The sequence below is a fragment of the Atractosteus spatula genome, chromosome 23 (genome assembly GCF_055471065.1).
Source record: "Atractosteus spatula isolate fAtrSpa1 chromosome 23, fAtrSpa1.hap1, whole genome shotgun sequence".
Taxonomy (NCBI): domain Eukaryota; kingdom Metazoa; phylum Chordata; class Actinopteri; order Semionotiformes; family Lepisosteidae; genus Atractosteus; species Atractosteus spatula.
In genome coordinates this window covers 3,102,966-3,119,676 of record NC_142728.1, presented here as the reverse complement: position 1 = coordinate 3,119,676, position 16,711 = coordinate 3,102,966, and the positions used below count along the sequence as shown (strand labels likewise).

The 16,711-nt window shown below is 48.4% G+C and overlaps 2 protein-coding genes across 5 annotated transcripts; one reads left to right on the top strand and one right to left on the bottom strand.

The window, feature by feature from the left end:
* The first annotated feature begins 2,515 nt into the window (after window positions 1–2,515).
* Window positions 2,516–7,707, top strand: hspa5 (heat shock protein family A (Hsp70) member 5). Its single transcript, XM_088940482.1, has 9 exons — window positions 2,516–2,638; window positions 3,605–3,762; window positions 4,416–4,647; window positions 4,891–5,025; window positions 5,132–5,244; window positions 5,400–5,790; window positions 5,925–6,162; window positions 6,369–6,536; window positions 6,766–7,707. The coding sequence occupies exons 2-9, from the start codon at window positions 3,647–3,649 to the stop codon at window positions 7,332–7,334; spliced, it is 1,962 nt and encodes a 653-aa protein (XP_088796608.1). The 5' UTR covers window positions 2,516–2,638; window positions 3,605–3,646; the 3' UTR covers window positions 7,335–7,707.
* Window positions 7,708–10,210: 2,503 nt separating this feature from the next.
* Window positions 10,211–16,620, bottom strand: rabepk (Rab9 effector protein with kelch motifs). 4 transcript variants are annotated; one of them, XM_088940484.1, is made up of 8 exons: window positions 16,575–16,620; window positions 15,897–15,953; window positions 15,203–15,357; window positions 13,920–14,072; window positions 12,907–13,068; window positions 12,053–12,202; window positions 11,115–11,264; window positions 10,211–10,607 (listed from the first exon to the last, which is right to left on the bottom strand). In XM_088940484.1, the coding sequence occupies exons 2-8, from the start codon at window positions 15,947–15,949 to the stop codon at window positions 10,315–10,317; spliced, it is 1,116 nt and encodes a 371-aa protein (XP_088796610.1). In that variant the 5' UTR covers window positions 15,950–15,953; window positions 16,575–16,620; the 3' UTR covers window positions 10,211–10,314. The 4 variants fall into 4 exon arrangements, with proteins under 4 accessions (XP_088796610.1, XP_088796611.1, XP_088796612.1 ...); XM_088940485.1 differs by having other exon boundaries at window positions 15,897–16,006; window positions 16,575–16,608; XM_088940486.1 differs by lacking the exon at window positions 16,575–16,620 and adding an exon at window positions 16,385–16,541 and having other exon boundaries at window positions 15,897–16,006.
* Window positions 16,621–16,711: the final 91 nt, after the last annotated feature.

The window sequence follows — 16,711 nt, the reverse complement described above, 5'->3', positions numbered from 1 at the left end:
ACAACACAACACGCACAGCCACAATCCAACCGGCTTGGGATTCCTCTGAGAATAATGTCGCTTTGATTGCACTCCATTTCGTGTGCAGGGTCGGGTGGGTGATTCATCCCCGGCGTGTCACGGATCCACGGAAGATACGCGTCTCCAGAAGGAGAAACGCGTCGACGGGTGTTACGGCACAAGGAAATGCTCCAGTCATGACCCGATCGCGCACGTTCGTTTCAATCCATGAAACATTCACTGACGATGCGTCCGGTAATGTTGAGTCACATAATGGAAATCACTAAATAAACCCCATTCCGTGAAAAAAATGTATACTTCCGTGGTTCTGTTATGGGCGTGCGCTTTCTCTTGCATTTGTGCTGCGAGAAACGCACACAATTCTTATTCTGAACTGGTTTTCCAGTAGGAGTTTTGCATACTTCGCAGGAAACGTCATGTGCAACAACTGAAATGGGGACATTATCTGCCCGGCTAACTTAGCGAAGAAAGTTTAAATCCTTGTCAACCCACTAATTGTTCAAAAGGAGCGAATGCTCTGTGATGCAACACGCCGCGTCTTTCCTGCAATTACGCACCGTGTCCTATCCAGAGCACCGTCAGATTGCGTCAGTGTCGTATTTTTCTCGTTCATTCCCCCCTGTCGTCGCTGTGATGCTGGATCGGCAACACCATGAATCTGGAGAATTAATCCTGCCATTCCCCCTCACCTTTCGTTCAGTTCAAACGAAATGTACCGCCGGAACAACACAGTAAATGTCTTTGTAGCTGTGGACCTACAGATGTCGTTTCATGTGCTGTGCTACGCTATGCTATTGAATCCTAGTTTTTAAACGGCTCCCTCCGAACCCCCACTTTTCTGGAGAGCTCCTTTTAACCTTAGACAATTAATCACGGGACATGTACTGCAGACAGTAACACGGGTAACAGACTCACGGCACCCGGTCACCAGGAACCGCGCAGGCGAGCGGCTCCGAAGCGAAAACGAGAGCAGGGAGAGTCGCTTCAGTCAGGTGGTGTGGTTACTGGCGTGGTTACAGCTACTGTGTAGCACTCGGTGATAGTATACCAGTAGAGTGAGCACAGCCTGGGCCCGGGTTACAGCTGTGGGCTGGGGGCCTGGAAGAACATGATCGTTTCTGTGTGTAGTAAGACATGACTTCGGCCTGGGTTTCTATAGGGGGGAAAAAAGATCAACAGGAGGAATACCGACAACACAGACTGTGGCAAAACTAATCATGTGGGTATCTTAACCGCACTTAACCAAAGACCTTGTCTGCGCGCCTTGTCACGCTACAGGGCTGCTGAATTTCAGTTGTGACAATAACGTGGCATTATCTGTCAAAGCGCTTTGAGTGGAGTGTCCAGAAAAGTGCTAAAAGTTAGCAATTATTATTATGATGATGATGCAAAGGAACAATAGGTTTATTCCATGCTGAGAAGAGAAGAAAGGAAACACAACGTTTCGGTTGTGAAGCCTTCTTCAGGTGTGGGGATTCGAACACCTGAAGAAGGCTTCAGAACCGAAACGTTGTGTTTCATTTCTTCTCTTCTCAGCAGGGAATAAACTTATTACTTGTTCTTCCGAGGATGAATACTTCATACACGACCTTTCATAGCTATTTTACAATAACTGACATTTGCTTGCTAGATTGAAACTGGATGCTGGAATTTTGCTCCCGGGACAAACGGCAGATGAACTGCCGGCAGAGAAAAAATACTTGCTTACACTACAACTGTCGGGAAAGAAATCTCCAGAAACTGGCTGACGTCGGACAGACCTAGTGTTCAAATGTTGGATGGTCTCTGTGAACGAAATACTATCAGCTGGCGAACAATAACCACAGAATTAGAAACCAACAACACGTATTTGTACAAAGACGGTCAAAACGGGAAAGATATGTAGGGACACTCTCCCAGTAATGGAATAGAAACGAAAGAATCAGCAATCAGAAATTGCATAGAAAGTAATTTAACACTTGATTTTCTATATGCCCCTTTCTTATTGTAGTTTCTTTTTGTTTTCGGTAGTGTGAAATAAGGAATAATGCAAGTTTTAACATAACTACACTAAAGGATAAAAAAAGGACGCTTGCTGTCGCTCGAAATACACTGAGAATTTCACTCGGAAGAAGGCAGTATGCCAGCTCAGGCCCGCTTCAAAAAATTAATTTTCGCAGCCTGCACCGTGAATCTTCCAGAACCGCTACGGGAACGAATCAAACAGAGGCAGCGCACGGCGACCGGCAGCGCGGACAGCCAATCACCCTCGGCCTCGGGACACCGGCACGTCCGTGATTGGGCCGCGGCGGTCCCGCAGCCGGCCAATCGCGGGGCCCGGCGGGGGGCGTGACTCTCCCGACGTCACATGGCCAGGACGTGTTCGAATCGGGAGCAGCCAGCGTGCTCCTCGCAGCCAATGAAAACCCTCCAACGAGCTGCTCGCCGACCAATCGCTGGCCTCCACGACGGGGAAGCGGCGAAGGTTTATATAGCGGTCGCGGCGCAGCCCTGAGCATCACACTAACCTACTGACGGAGAAGAGAGAGTGTTTCAGGTCGTAAAATCTGTGCGGAATTGCGTTTGGCCATTTTGTTGCCGACTGTGCGGGAGTCTTTCTTTACTCTTTCTACTTGAGGTACGTGTTATCATTTTTTTTTTTTACTCCCCACTCCAGATCTTCTCGTTTTACTCCTACTATTCCTAATACCCACTATTGGTGTATTTAAAGCGATAAAATGGGAGTTGGCGGTGCCTTGCGCTAGTAGCGCAATTCTCCAGCCTAGCTGTCGCTGTTGCATGTCTGACTGTGCCCGGTCGAGAAGATACAGCCATGATTTTGCTCGTTAATAAGCGCGGTTGGTAGCCAGAGGTGTGAGCAGAGGTCTGTCGCACCGGCGTGCAAACTGTGGGTGCCCATAACGCCTTTTCCACAGACTCCTTTCCGATAGGGGGGAAAAAAAGCTCTCGACGCGACTGGGTATGTGCATCTTCCCCAGTTGCGCGCAAGAGAATTCATGCGTTTTAAGCGAACGTGTGGTTGTTTTTTTTTTTTCCCCCTCAGATTGGGCGTGCATTTTGAAACGTGTCACGATAGCTTTTAAAGAAAGAAACCGCGCTGGGGGGGGGGGTCGCGGACCTGGTGCTAAACGCTGAGCTTTTTTTAAACGTCTTAATGGAGGAGGGGGGGGGGTGGTGGTGTTCTTTTCCGTTTTCGTCTGATTTCGGCCCCCCGGTATCCGCTCCATCCCGCTGCCGTTGCCAGATGTCATCGCTGCCTCGGACCGAGTACGTGAAGATCGGAAAGCCCCCAGCCTGCGGTTTTAAGGTCGTTTACGCTTGTTAACCGGAAACGTCTGGGTCTCCAGGCGTCGCGTTGTTGTGTGAGGAGGCGCCCCGGTCTCATTGAGGCAAGGAGATGCGCTTCGCTCCCAGGCCTGGAGGCGGCACCGAGGCTTGGTTTCTTGTGGTGGGGGGGCGGCTTCAGTTTGCGTCTTGGCATCACGATTGATGTTCCAGTTGCCTAGGAGAATCGTTGCAAGACACAACGGCGGTGGCTGTCGCTTGTGCTTGTGGAGAGTGACCTCCTGTCCGTCTCTCGCAGGCGATCGCAGAGGGACGTACCGGTGAGCGGACGACGCCGAGGATGAAGAATCTGCTTGTGGTCCTGCTGGTGATCGGCAGTGTGTTTGCCGATGATGAAGACAAGAAGGAGAGTGTGGGCACCGTTGTTGGCATTGATCTGGGCACCACTTACTCCTGGTAAGTCTGAGCTGCAGCACGGTTTTAATTTGAAGTAAATGACAAGGGGGGGGGGGGGGGGGGTGCCAGTCCTTGGCTGTGGTTAAGCAATTTTAGAAGAGATCACTTTACTGGCCAAGTACAATTTCTTGTATTAAGATGTCTTTCCATGAGAGACAGAAGTGTCTCTCCATGAGACGCACACAGACGGGGATTATAGCTTGGGTGCAGGGTCAGCCATTTATATGGCACCCCTGGAGCAGTTGGGGTTAAAGGCCTTGCTCAGGGGCACAACGGAGTAGGATTCCTCTGTCGGCTGCTGGATACGAACCAGCAACCTTCCAGCTACAGGCGCAGATCCTTAGCTACAGAGCCACTGCACAGCCCATTTGCAGTAGGGACCCGGACAGTGGGTTTTGAAATTCCACAGATGACAGCAATGTGTTGTCCCTGGCTTAAAACACCTGACTTCTTTCTAGAAGAACTGTTAGAATCTGCTCCTAGTGCAACTGCTGTACGGGCCCTTCTTGATGAGCTCTTCGGAGCAGTCTGGCAATTGAACACTACCTAGGAGTCTCTATACCCTGTGAAATTCGGTTGTCGTTCCATGACTGTGGTTCCAAGCGAGACCGTTTCAAACGAGCGTGGCTTGTGCTTTTTTGTTTGTTTGGCAGCGTTGGCGTCTTCAAGAACGGCCGCGTGGAGATCATCGCCAACGACCAGGGCAACCGCATCACACCCTCCTACGTGGCCTTCACCACCGAGGGGGAGCGCCTGATCGGGGACGCCGCCAAGAACCAGCTGACCTCCAACCCCGAGAACACGGTCTTCGATGCCAAGCGTCTGATTGGCCGCACCTGGAACGATCCCACCGTTCAGCAGGACATCAAGTACCTGCCCTTCAAGGTAAAGGCACCCATGAATTGGACTGCTTCAGATTCGGGAAAACTATATACCTCTAAAGCTGGAGGCACTTGGGTTTTAAGAGTTCTTCTTTACCATCTTGCTAGCTTCCTTCCAGATAAAACCTGCCAAAGGCTTAAGTTTTCCTGTGTAAACTGTTGATTACATGCTCACCGGCATCTTCATCATGGGGACAGATGTGTGAGGAATTGCCTCTTTACCAGTCTTTCTCTTCCTGGTCATTAGGTGATTGAAAAGAAGAGCAAGCCCCACATCCAGGTGGATGTCGGTGGTCAGATGAAGACCTTCGCCCCTGAAGAGATCTCGGCCATGGTGCTCACCAAGATGAAGGAGACTGCCGAAGCCTACCTGGGCAAGAAGGTATGGAGATACCCAAGCTAAATGCAGCTCTGCAGCCGATCGAAACGGCCCAAGATGCCCAGGAAGGGATTTTGATGCGCTCTAACCTGCTCTTCCATGCCCACAGGTTACTCATGCCGTGGTCACTGTGCCAGCCTACTTCAACGATGCCCAGCGCCAGGCTACCAAGGACGCTGGGGTCATTGCTGGGCTGAACGTGATGAGGATCATCAATGAGCCGTGAGTGTCCAGCAGTGCGACGCCTTCAGCTCTTAAGCACATGTAGAGATGGTTTTTATATCCAACTGCTACTACGCAGACAAGTGGAATTGGTTAGTTACAGACTGACTTGTTTTTGATCTTGTAATTGAACTCGTCTTTTTGCTCCTTTTCAGGACGGCTGCCGCCATTGCCTACGGCTTGGACAAGAAGGACGGGGAGAAGAACATCCTGGTCTTCGATCTGGGCGGCGGCACCTTCGACGTGTCCCTGCTGACCATCGACAACGGGGTCTTCGAGGTGGTGGCCACCAACGGCGACACCCACCTGGGCGGGGAGGACTTCGACCAGCGCGTGATGGAGCACTTCATCAAGCTGTACAAGAAGAAGACGGGGAAGGACGTGCGCAAGGACAACCGGGCCGTGCAGAAGCTGAGGCGCGAGGTGGAGAAGGCCAAGCGGGCCCTGTCTTCCCAGCACCAGGCTAGGATCGAGATCGAGTCCTTCTTTGAGGGAGAGGACTTCTCCGAAACGCTGACCCGGGCCAAGTTTGAAGAGCTCAACATGGTAAGATCCCACCTACTGAAGCGGGCTTGGGTGTCCTTTGATCGGGCCGTTGGGAGTCGCGTGGAATATTGACTGAAGTACTTTGAGCTACAGGGAAGATCTTGTGGTTTTAAAAAGGCTTTTATCTTGGGCAGGATCTCTTCCGCTCCACGATGAAGCCGGTCCAGAAGGTCCTGGAGGATGCCGACCTGAAGAAGTCGGACATCGACGAAATCGTGCTGGTGGGCGGCTCCACCCGCATTCCCAAGATCCAGCAGCTGGTGAAGGAGTTCTTCAACGGCAAGGAGCCCTCCCGCGGCATCAACCCGGACGAGGCCGTGGCTTATGGGGCTGCCGTGCAGGCTGGCGTACTGTCGGGAGAGGAGGACACAGGTGCGTCTCGGCTTCACTGCACTTCCAAACCAATTCAAGAGCTTGCATCTAGTTGGTGTTTTATACCTATTGTTCCCCAGTTGGGTAGAACATCTAACTGGTCAGCATTATCCACTGCTCATCCAAGTCCTCCTATGTCCTAATATTTCAATGCTGTTCGCGTCTGTGACCGGTAGGGAATGAATGTGTTCTTGTGTTTTGCCCAGGTGATCTGGTCCTTCTGGACGTGTGCCCTCTGACCCTTGGCATTGAGACCGTTGGTGGCGTCATGACCAAGCTGATTCCCAGGAACACCGTTGTGCCCACCAAGAAATCTCAGATCTTCTCCACAGCCTCCGACAACCAGCCCACCGTCACGATCAAGGTGTACGAAGGTGAGTCCTGTGCTGCACACATCTAAAAACTTGGTTACGTCATCTTGAGATGCTTAAATCCGCTTTATTTTTAATAATGGGTCTTGGACAGGAAGTTGCATCAAACTTTCCTTAAATATTGATCCTACAGGATGCATGAATACTGATCAAATGATTCCTTCAAAGTTGATGCTTTGTCACAGAGCATATTCTAGACTGTGCAAGATCCTGACTTCTTTGCTTTGTCCAGGTGAGCGCCCCCTGACCAAAGACAACCACCTGCTGGGTACCTTTGACCTGACCGGCATCCCCCCTGCGCCCCGCGGCGTCCCCCAAATCGAGGTCACCTTCGAGATCGACGTCAACGGCATCCTGCGGGTCACGGCCGAGGACAAGGGCACCGGCAACAAGAACAAGATCACCATCACCAACGACCAGAACCGGCTGACCCCCGAGGACATTGAGCGCATGGTCAACGACGCCGAGCGCTTCGCCGAGGAGGACAAGAAGCTGAAGGAGCGCATCGATGCCCGCAACGAGCTGGAGAGCTACGCCTACTCGCTGAAGAACCAGGTCGGGGACAAGGAGAAGCTGGGGGGCAAGCTGTCGGCGGAGGACAAGGAGGCCATCGAGAAGGCGGTGGAGGAGAAGATCGAGTGGCTGGAGGGCCACCAGGACGCGGAGCTGGAGGACTTCCAGGCCAAGAAGAAGGAGCTGGAGGAGATCGTGCAGCCCATCGTCAGCAAGCTGTACGGCGGTGCCGGCGGACCCCCTCCTGAGGGGGGCGACGACGAGCCGTCGGACAAGGATGAGTTGTAGAGCTCCCCCTGGGGGAGGTACGGTGTACATATTGGACTCCTTGAACTGTTGCGAGGAAAATGAAATCTCCTGGGAAAGACTTTTTAAAGCGGAAGCGAGTGGATGTCCTGTATTTTCTTCACTGTGAAGTGGAGTTTAAAAAAAAAAGGCCGTAGCCCGACCGGGCTGGCTGCTGCTGTTCTTTGGCAGTTTCTGACTTAGGATTTATTTTGTTCTTGGGGTGGGGGGGTGGGAGGGGAGTGAGGTGTTAATGGGTCTCGACGTGTTCACAGATTCTGAAAGTTATTTATTTGAGATTTGGTCGTTCTGGGTGATGTAGAAAAGCTTTCTACTGTACAAAATACCTTGAATAAACAAATGGTAAGTTTGATATGAATACCTGTCTGGCTCTATTCTTTCACTTCATCTCAGTAGTCAAGAATGATGAATGACTGGGGTGTTATAAAAAGTGACACTCTAGTGGTTTAAATATTTTTCAGTTTAATGCTGCTTATATTTAGTATCCTAAATCCATTCTCCAGTGAAAGACGATCTGGTTTCTTCATACCGGAGATTGTTTAAATGTGGATCTTTATTTTGATAACTAGTAAATGTCTGGTGCTTACTGGGGAGAGCTGCAGTAATGGGACCCATCCTCATCATTCCTGCTTGCAGGATTAGACAAAGTATGTGTGAACTGGAAAAATATTTCATCCAGAAACGCTACTTCTGACAAGGTTGAATAGGGGAGGCAGGGAACTCCTTGAGAAGGAAAATGCAAACTTGAGGACTTGTCAGAAACAGTTTTCTTCAGAGAACTGGTGTGTGTGTGTGTAGCAATGCCTTCTACATTTTCTGATGGAAATGTGAAACATTGCAGATTTGAATTATAGATTCTCCCTAAGTCTTTAATACTTGCATTGTGCTCTTCTAAGGGTCACATTCACACCTCCTCCGTATCCTTTAAATATAATTCAACATGTATAGCATTCTGCCTTTGCAATGGAAGACTGAAGTTTCCTGTGGTACAAAGAGGTAATTCAACAGGGCTGACAAACCTGATTTGGGGAGGCTCTTCTGCTGTCAGCTTTGCTCAAACGAGTAGTTTAACCTCAACCATCCGTCCACTTCTTCCAAACCAGTGAGCAGGAGCCTCTCCCAGCAAGCAATGGGTATAAGCGCAGGATACACACTGAACGGGACACCAGTTCATCCCAGAGCAGACATGCCCACACTCACACTGGAGCCAGTATTCCCAGAAGCCAATTCGCCTACCAGTATGTGGAAGGAAATGTCAATGTGGGGGGAACATGCAAACTCCACACAGACAGCACCCCCCAATGAACTGAACCCATGACCTGGGTGCTGCAAGATGGCAATGCTAAGCATTCTGCTGCTTGTCAGATAATCTATTTTTCTTACTTGGACAAGTCTAAACAGACTTAATGAGGTTTGAGGTTTTTAATAGTTGATTTTTGTAATAAAGCGCATCAATAAAATGACTTAAACCTGAGAACAGGTTTCTCACCCTGAACCATGATAACCACACCTGTCCTGATTCTCATTCCAGTTTTGCTTAATTGCCTTATTGAAGCTTTAACTGAGCTAATAAGTTGCTTAACAGGTGGGTTTACAAGTTTTGTTTTGCTCACAAATCTGGGATTTTAGGTTACTTGTCAAATGGACCGGACCTTTTTTTGTTGCAACACGTTTAAGACAATTAAACCTATTAAGCCAACTAAGGGTTTGATAAAATGCTGTTGGAACAAAATTAGCAAGTGTTTGGGCCTGCAAGTGTAGAATTGGGAATCACTGACAAGTGTTGATGAAATAAGTAAACCAAGGATATACCAAAGAGCTGCACTGCAAGAAAACCAGGAGACTCCAAGAAGCATCATAATGGCTAAGGTCACTGCTGGCTAATGGTCATTGATCTCCACAGGTTGGTAATGACTGTAGAAGAATCCAGAAAATACTGAATCCAAATTTTTCTACTGTGTCCATCTACAGAAATGTAAACTAACATACCACTAACAGGATGCTATAACAAGCTATAAACCAAAGGATGCGAACAATTTACATTAGAGTAATATGCATTGTAAAATGTTCATAACTGCCCTCTGACCTTAATCAGAAAGTAGTTCGTAGTCCACAATTACACTATTAAGCAGCTGTATGTACAGTACTCTTGGGAGCCTCCATTTTGTTGCAAATAGTTTTTCTAGAAGAAAAACTAGTCAAGTGTTATGACCACTGGGTGCTCATCTTTCTCTGATTTTGCTTTAAATGCTAGTTTCACACCTGAGAGAGAGGAGGTGTGGTCTTGATGTTCCACATGAATAGGAGGATCTGGTATTTCCCTATATACGAATTGTCAAATCATCACACTGTAGCCTTTACAGGAGTTTGTCCCTGTGGTTTTGTCTGCTTGTGCTCATTAATGGACTAAAACTGTGATGCTTTCTTGACATGTTCACAGTGCCTCTTGCGTCTGACTTTCTCCTTTTCTCTTTCATTTTGAATTTGTTATTTTGTTTCATGTAAATAGGGAATAGCGAGAGTAGCAAGATAGTTTGTGGAAGACATTTTATGGGGGGACATTTGTTTTTTCTTGAGCCAGGTCAGAGCGCTGGAGTATGTTTGGACAAAAGCGCGTAGTTTTGTGTTTTTGTTTGGAGAAAAGAAGTAAAGGTCTGTGTTTGTTTTGTTTGTAAAACTGTTTGTTGTTTCTTTTCTGTTTCAGCTTTTGTTGTATTCATGATATAATGTACTGTATAATGACATAAAACCGGGGCTTGGGCCATAACACAAGTTCTTGAGCTCTGGGGTGCTACAATTAGACTTTTCCTGCGCCGTGCTGCGTTATCTGTTCCAACATACACTCCTCTTAACCGTCCTTGGCACCTAATACAGGGCTTTATTTTTATCCTTGGGGGCGGTAATCACAAATTACAGAACAAACTGGGTCAGTTCTGAAATTCCCTTATGCAACTGAGACTTTCTACTGACTAAGAACAGCCACAGCACAGTCGTTATAAATGTTCCCCTCGGTGTCCATGCCCCCGAAAACAAAACACAGATGAACAAACTCCCCTGGGCTGGTCTCCTCCTGCTGTCTTCTGGGTAAGCTTTCTGCGGGGTTGTTTTTGTCTCCACCGCCGCCGCCAGTGTCTGCCAGCGCCCTTGAGACGTCACCGCTGGCTCTCAGGCGCCAGGGAACGACACACATGGAGTGGTCCAGGCGTTTCGAGGGCAGGGCTCCACCGAAGGTGACAAGGGTCCAGCGCTGTCGGTCTGCTCAGGGAGAGAAGAAGCCCCACACATCACCCTTCGGATGAGAAGGAAAACCGAGGTCCCGACTCTCTGTGGTCATTAAAAATCCCAGGATGTTTCTCGAAAAGAGTACCCCGGCATCCTGGCCAAATTTCCCCCTGGCCTTTACCAGTCATGGCCTCCTAATAATCCCCATCTATGAACTGGCTTCATCACTCTGTTCTCCTCCCCACTGAGAGCTGGTGTGTGGGGAGCAGACTGGCGCATCGTCCAGATGGGGCTGCACATTGGTGGCAGGAGTGGGATTATCCATTACCTGTAAAGCACTTTGAGTGGAGTGTCCAGGAAAGTGTTATATAAGTGTAAGCTATTATTATAATAATAACCTCACATGACCTGTATTTCTCAGCCGTAGAGTCAGAGGACAAAAACTGAGGAATGAAGACCACTGGACAGTCGAAGTGAACTGATAATTCAAGATTCTTTGAAAGGGAAAGGGAACGGGATCGTTCGGCGTGTCCGTCTTACCGATGTGGAACTTGTACATGGAGTTGACGGCCCCGGACGCGGTCATGCCCCCGAAGATGTAGATGACTTTTCCCAGGGCGGCTGCAGAGTGGGCCGCACAGCCAGGGGGCACGTCTCCCTTCGCTCTCACCCTCTCCCATCTCATGTCCACTGGAAGACAGGCCGCAAAAACACAAGCCCTCAGTCCCAGGCTGACCGGCATACAGCTCGCAATCAGAACGTAGCGGGGCGTGTTCAGTGTGGGGCCCTGGATTAAGGGCGACGCGTTGCCTTGGCCACCACAGCTGCCCTGGCTAATGAGGGACAAGCCGTAGCTGTGTGGGGCCCTTTGAGACACACTGAGCTCCTCCCCGGAGGGCCGAGCGGACCCCCGTAAGGGGAGAACCTTCCAGCGATAGCCCCGGAGGGGGTTGTGGAGGGAGCGTTGACCTTTTATTTTCTCCTTTGGCTGCAAGGATTCACCAGGGCAGGTGGAGTTTTCTTCTGTTTTTGGCCTCGCTCTTTTTTTCTCCAGTCTGGACCCCGCTAAATAGAGATAATCCAGGCTGGATCCCACCATTCAAAGCAAATAACTTTTTCCCCCAGACAGGACCCCGAAAAAATGGAACCTGGACGCCACTGTGCAAAGCAGCATATTTTACTTCTTGCTTTTGGTTTTTCCCCTTTATGGGTGTTTTTTTTCCCCCCAGTTTTCGCTCACGTCACACCAGTGCCCCTGGTGTTCGCTGCCGCCCCTCCCACTCCCACAGTGTTACAATGGAGAAAAAAAACACCCTGCTTCAAATGATAAAGCCTCAAAGCAGAAACACGATGACATGTCTCAGCTCTACATACAAAAACAGCCGTGTGGATGCCCCTGAAATAAGACATCATGTGCAGCACAGCTCCTGCTGGTCCTACAAACAGCTCAACAAGCAGTCCAGCTAGATCGCACTTACTGGTGTCGATGCAGTGCAGGTCACTGTGGAGCGTCTCTCCAGCTAAACCGCCATGAATGTAGAGCTTGGAGCCGACAGAAACTATAACATGGCCGTGTCTTGGGGAGGGTGGTTTGCCCTGGGTTTCTGGCTGAGACCACGTCAGAGATGCTGCAACAGAAAAAGTGCCCCCACCAGTGAGAAGGGGGAGAATTACTTTGAACAGACAAGAGAACTGGTGTGGCCATTAAAAATCCCAGGGCGTTTCTCGAAAAGAGTAGGGGTGTTACCCCGGCATCCTGGCCAAATTGCCCCCTGGCCTTTACCAATCATGGCCTCCTAATAATCCCCATCTCTGAAATGGCTTCATCACTCTGCTCTCCTCCCCACTGAGAGCTGGTGTGTGGGGAGAGTACTGGCGCACTACGGCTGCCGACGCATCATCCAGGTGGGGCTGCACACTGGTGGCGGTAGTGGGATTCCCCATCACCTGTAAAGCGCTTTGAGTGGAGTGTCCAGAAGAGCGCTATAGAAGTGTAAGGAACTATTATTATTTTATTATATTAAAATCTCTCTATATTTAAATGTGTGGCCAAGAACTGTGCTTGCTCCTCATTTTCTGAATATGAAAAGGTTTTAAGCCTTTCGCTTAAATGCAGTTTTGGTTTCGTGTTAGACACTGGGGAAAAAAAGAAGTACAATAAATATTGCAATGGAGGAAAAAATCTTCATGGACATCTAGTACGTACTATACTATATAATCCAAAGAATGTTTTGGGGTTCCAGATATTGAAATATAATCGAACCTACTTTTACAGCTGGTGACACAGAGCTGGTCAGATTACGCCCATCAAAATCCCGTTACTCCGACACACCTGAGTCGAAGACGTGAAGCTGGGAGTCTGAGACAGGTGCAGCTCCCTGGTCCCCTCCGGAGAAGACATACAGCCTTTCCCCGACGCAGGCAGAACAAGTATGATAGGTCCGAGCCGAGGGAGGCGTCCCACAGACCTTCACACTCCTCCATGAACCTGTCTCTGGACACAGGAACAAGGGAGAGAGGTGTCACACAGGGGAGAGAGGTGTCACACAGGGGCTACTCAGAAAATTGCAACCTAGGCTGAAGCAGCACAGAGCTGTGTTTCAGATCCCTCAATCTTTCTGCATCAGAAAGAAACGGGCATTCAAACACCTAGCTGATCGCCCTGTGGTTTCTCCTGGATTCTCCAGGCTCCGTCTGGACTTCTGTCAGGACAAGTCCTCCAACAGCACGAGCTCAGGCTGTCGAGCGGAAAACGCGCTCTGTATGTTACCGCTGTTCTGCCCCTCTTGCATCTGAATATATAGGTAAATACAGCTGAAAAATGGACTTTTACACAAAAGATGGGACCGGCTGGGATTTTTCTGAAAAAAAAAGTCCTTTATCTATTCATGTCCTTGACTGCTCGATATAAGCGCCCATCAAACCCAAAACCTTCTCGTTCATTCTGTTCTTAGTTTTAGTGCCTCATACTGTACACCCTATTCTTGATTATTAATGACTTCTTAATAACTTGACTATTATTCCCTCTGCATACTAATGGCTGGGCCCCCTGACTAGCTCTGCTGGTAGAGCATGAGACTCATAATCCCAGGGTAGTGGGTTTGTGTCCCACCTCAGACGCCAGGTCCTCCATGTTGGAGGTTGGGCACAAGGCTAACAGCCCTGTCCTGTAAAAGACTAATGTTACGGAAACAACAACAGGGTTTGGCTGCCTCTACGTGCCAGAAGGCATAACGGGCAAACATCCACACTTATCGCTATAACTGCAGCAATAATGCAACTACTTAACTGTCAGAGAGAATTTAACTGGAGCTGTTCCCAGGCTTGGTACCAAAGTGCTTTTACCCATCTGTAACTCTTGCACGCAGCTGCGGTTGCCATTCTGCTCCGCCCCTCCAAACACCCAGAGGCTGCCAGGTCTGCTCTGGGGGACGAAGCTGCAGTGCTCGTATCTCGGCAGCAAGCCCTCCCAGTCCGGGATGTCCCACTCGTGGGCGTCTGTCCAAGCAGATCGGAAACATTCGGCATCTTCACAAATCTTACTGACACCTGACAGGCTGATGTAATGGTGAGAGAAAATGCCCTGGGGCCTGGTTATGTACACTGACTCACACATCACATGGATGTCAAGTTAAAGAATCAATAGGCACGCAGTATCAGATACAAGAGTGTATACAAATGTTCTCTGTGCATGAAAAAGTACTTTTATGAACATTTCCTATGTGGATCCGGATTCTCCTTATTTTTAGATGTTGAATGACTGCTAGCAGCATGGTTGCACAGTGGTCAGCATTGCTGTCTCGCAGTGCTGGGGCCCTGGGTTCAATTCCGGACCTGGGGAGCTGTCTGTGTGGAGTCTGCATGTTCTCCCGTGTGTATGCATGGGTTTGCTCCGGTTTCCTCCCGGAAGCTTTAGACAGGCTTTTAGGAAAACTGGCCCAGCTGTGTTTGTTTGTGCCTGTGTGCCCTGTGATGGACTGGCGTCCGGTTCAGGGTGATCCCTGCCTTGTGCCCGTTACTTGCCACGATAGGCTCCCGCAACCCTGAATTGGAAGAAGTGGATAGAAAATGGATGAATGGAAAAATGAAATGTATTCAGATTTTTTTCTGTCGCTGTGAAAGCTCTGCTTTGTTTTCTCTGCACAATCATGCCATTTCAAAAGATTTTTAGAACTGCTTTCCTATCTAGGGCCACAAAGCATCCTTTCAGTTTCCGTTCACCGAGCGCTATAAAACAAGACACGCACAGAAATGGTGTGCATAAACACTGCACCTCGAAGTCAGCCTAGGAGTTGCTGTATGGTGCAATAGCAAACTAGCACCTCAGTTATTTGTTTTACAAGCCAGCATCTGTAATCTATAAAAAGAAAGGTATAATACTGGCAAAGGTGGGCTATGATTTCCAGCATGCTCCATGAAACCTTTTCCCTTCTCAGCCCCTATAATGATCATGTCTAATTCCTGACCCATGCATCTCCAGCCATTCATAGCACCCTAAGCTAGATTCATTGAGATCTCTTGATATCTAGACCAAGCTCAAAACACGCTGTGTCTATAGCATATAACTGCCGCCTTTCAAATTAATGCCTTTAATGTCCCCTAACCAGGTTTCAGGATGAGAATCCTACCCAGATCAATGATGTAGGAATCGGAAAAGCTGCCATTGGGATTGGCTCCTCCAACAATAAGAATCTTCCCTTTGCGTCCATCTTTCCCGGGAATGTAGGTGCAGGTGTGGCCAACTCTCTCGCCCGGCCCCTCCCCTGCGGGCACCAGGGCATACCTAGACCCGGAGACACCACATGCGACACCGCCATCGTCACAAGGAGCTGCTTTCTCATTACAAACACACAGGTTTGCGAAACCCTGCTTCAGAGCTTTGGCAAGTATGAGCTCAGCAGAGGCAATTCCTTGAAATGTAAAAAAAAGTCAGGATTATGTTTTAGCTGTTGGATTCTGCTGACTGCTTAAACTGAAAACAGCAGCTGTACAGTTTCACAGATGTAATGTGTAATTACAGATGTAATATTCATAAACTGTAGGAATCTGATTATATACCACCATGTGGATTACATTTTCATTAACAAACGAAATGTTACCTAATAATCTGTAGCAGATTATTATCCTTATCCTTACTGAAAAACAATAAAAAATAATCTGACTTGACTTCTTACTGGAAACAGTTTATACTTGTGTTTTACCTGCAAACGAGCTCAGAGTTCAGTATGCTTTTGTTTGAATACTAGCGCATTTTATGCGCTGACACAACGTCATTTACCATAAACCATAGAATCTCAGAGACCAGGTAAGGTTTTGACTGACCAGGTTGATTCTTGTGGCTTGTCTTCAGGCTCCAATACTTGAAGTAGCTCCATTAATCTGGAAACACAGTGCTAGCTCGTCACGCAAAGGAAATCACATAAGCAGTCCACCTAAACATGCAGAAGGCAGGTGTATCAGCCTAAAGCATGTGTTGGTTTCAAACTTCGTTCAAGGTACTTAAATCTCCGTGCAGAATTCATACGGTTTTATTTAACGAGTGATGGAGTATTGAACTGAAATAACTTTTTTTTTAAATGATACTATTTATATCTGTAAGATAGACACCTCACCGTCACAAAGAGGTTTCGGCTAAATTCAATCCGCGCTGACGTTTAATGTCACACGTCTGTCCTCCTCGATTTTTTTTATTCTCCAAGTATAGAGGTATAGTTATCGGCATACGCTGAAACATTTTGATAAAGTACATAATGCCATGCACACAGCAGATCTGTTGTGTGCCTGATTATAATTTACGACAGCAAACCTACCATCCTCCGTCTAAATCGCGTTGTTAACACTGAAGCGTCTGCAGAAATATCTGGCTGCAAGCTGTACGTCTATCCGTTCCAGACGAGCGAACACGAAGTAAAACGGTCAAGCCTAACAAACCACCTGCACTTCCATCCGATTTAAATTTTGTCACATATAAATTACGTCTATAGCATCATCAACACTTACGCCACAGGTCCGGGCGCTGTTGCCACCACACGCCGTGCACTTTCACCTTTGCCCTTTGCACTCCCATGCAGAGCCAATGGGATGGGACATTAAGGAAACCATGGATACTCCAACAAGCTTCTTTCGAGTGACGTCGA

Coding starts and splice junctions, on each gene's coding strand:
- hspa5 (XM_088940482.1), top strand. CDS start 3,647: ATGAAGAATCTGCTTGTGGTCCTGCTGGTGATCGGCAGTGTGTTTGCC. Junction 4,648..4,890: donor TCAAGTACCTGCCCTTCAAG/GTAAAGGCACCC, acceptor CCTGGTCATTAG/GTGATTGAAAAGAAGAGCAA. Junction 5,791..5,924: donor AGTTTGAAGAGCTCAACATG/GTAAGATCCCAC, acceptor TATCTTGGGCAG/GATCTCTTCCGCTCCACGAT.
- rabepk (XM_088940484.1), bottom strand. CDS start 15,949: ATGGAGCTACTTCAAGTATTGGAGCCTGAAGACAAGCCACAAGAATCA. Junction 15,358..15,896: donor AAGCCACAAGAATCAACCTG/GTCAGTCAAAAC, acceptor CTCCGGGTCTAG/GTATGCCCTGGTGCCCGCAG. Junction 10,608..11,114: donor CATGTACAAGTTCCACATCG/GTAAGACGGACA, acceptor CTCCCTGAGCAG/ACCGACAGCGCTGGACCCTT.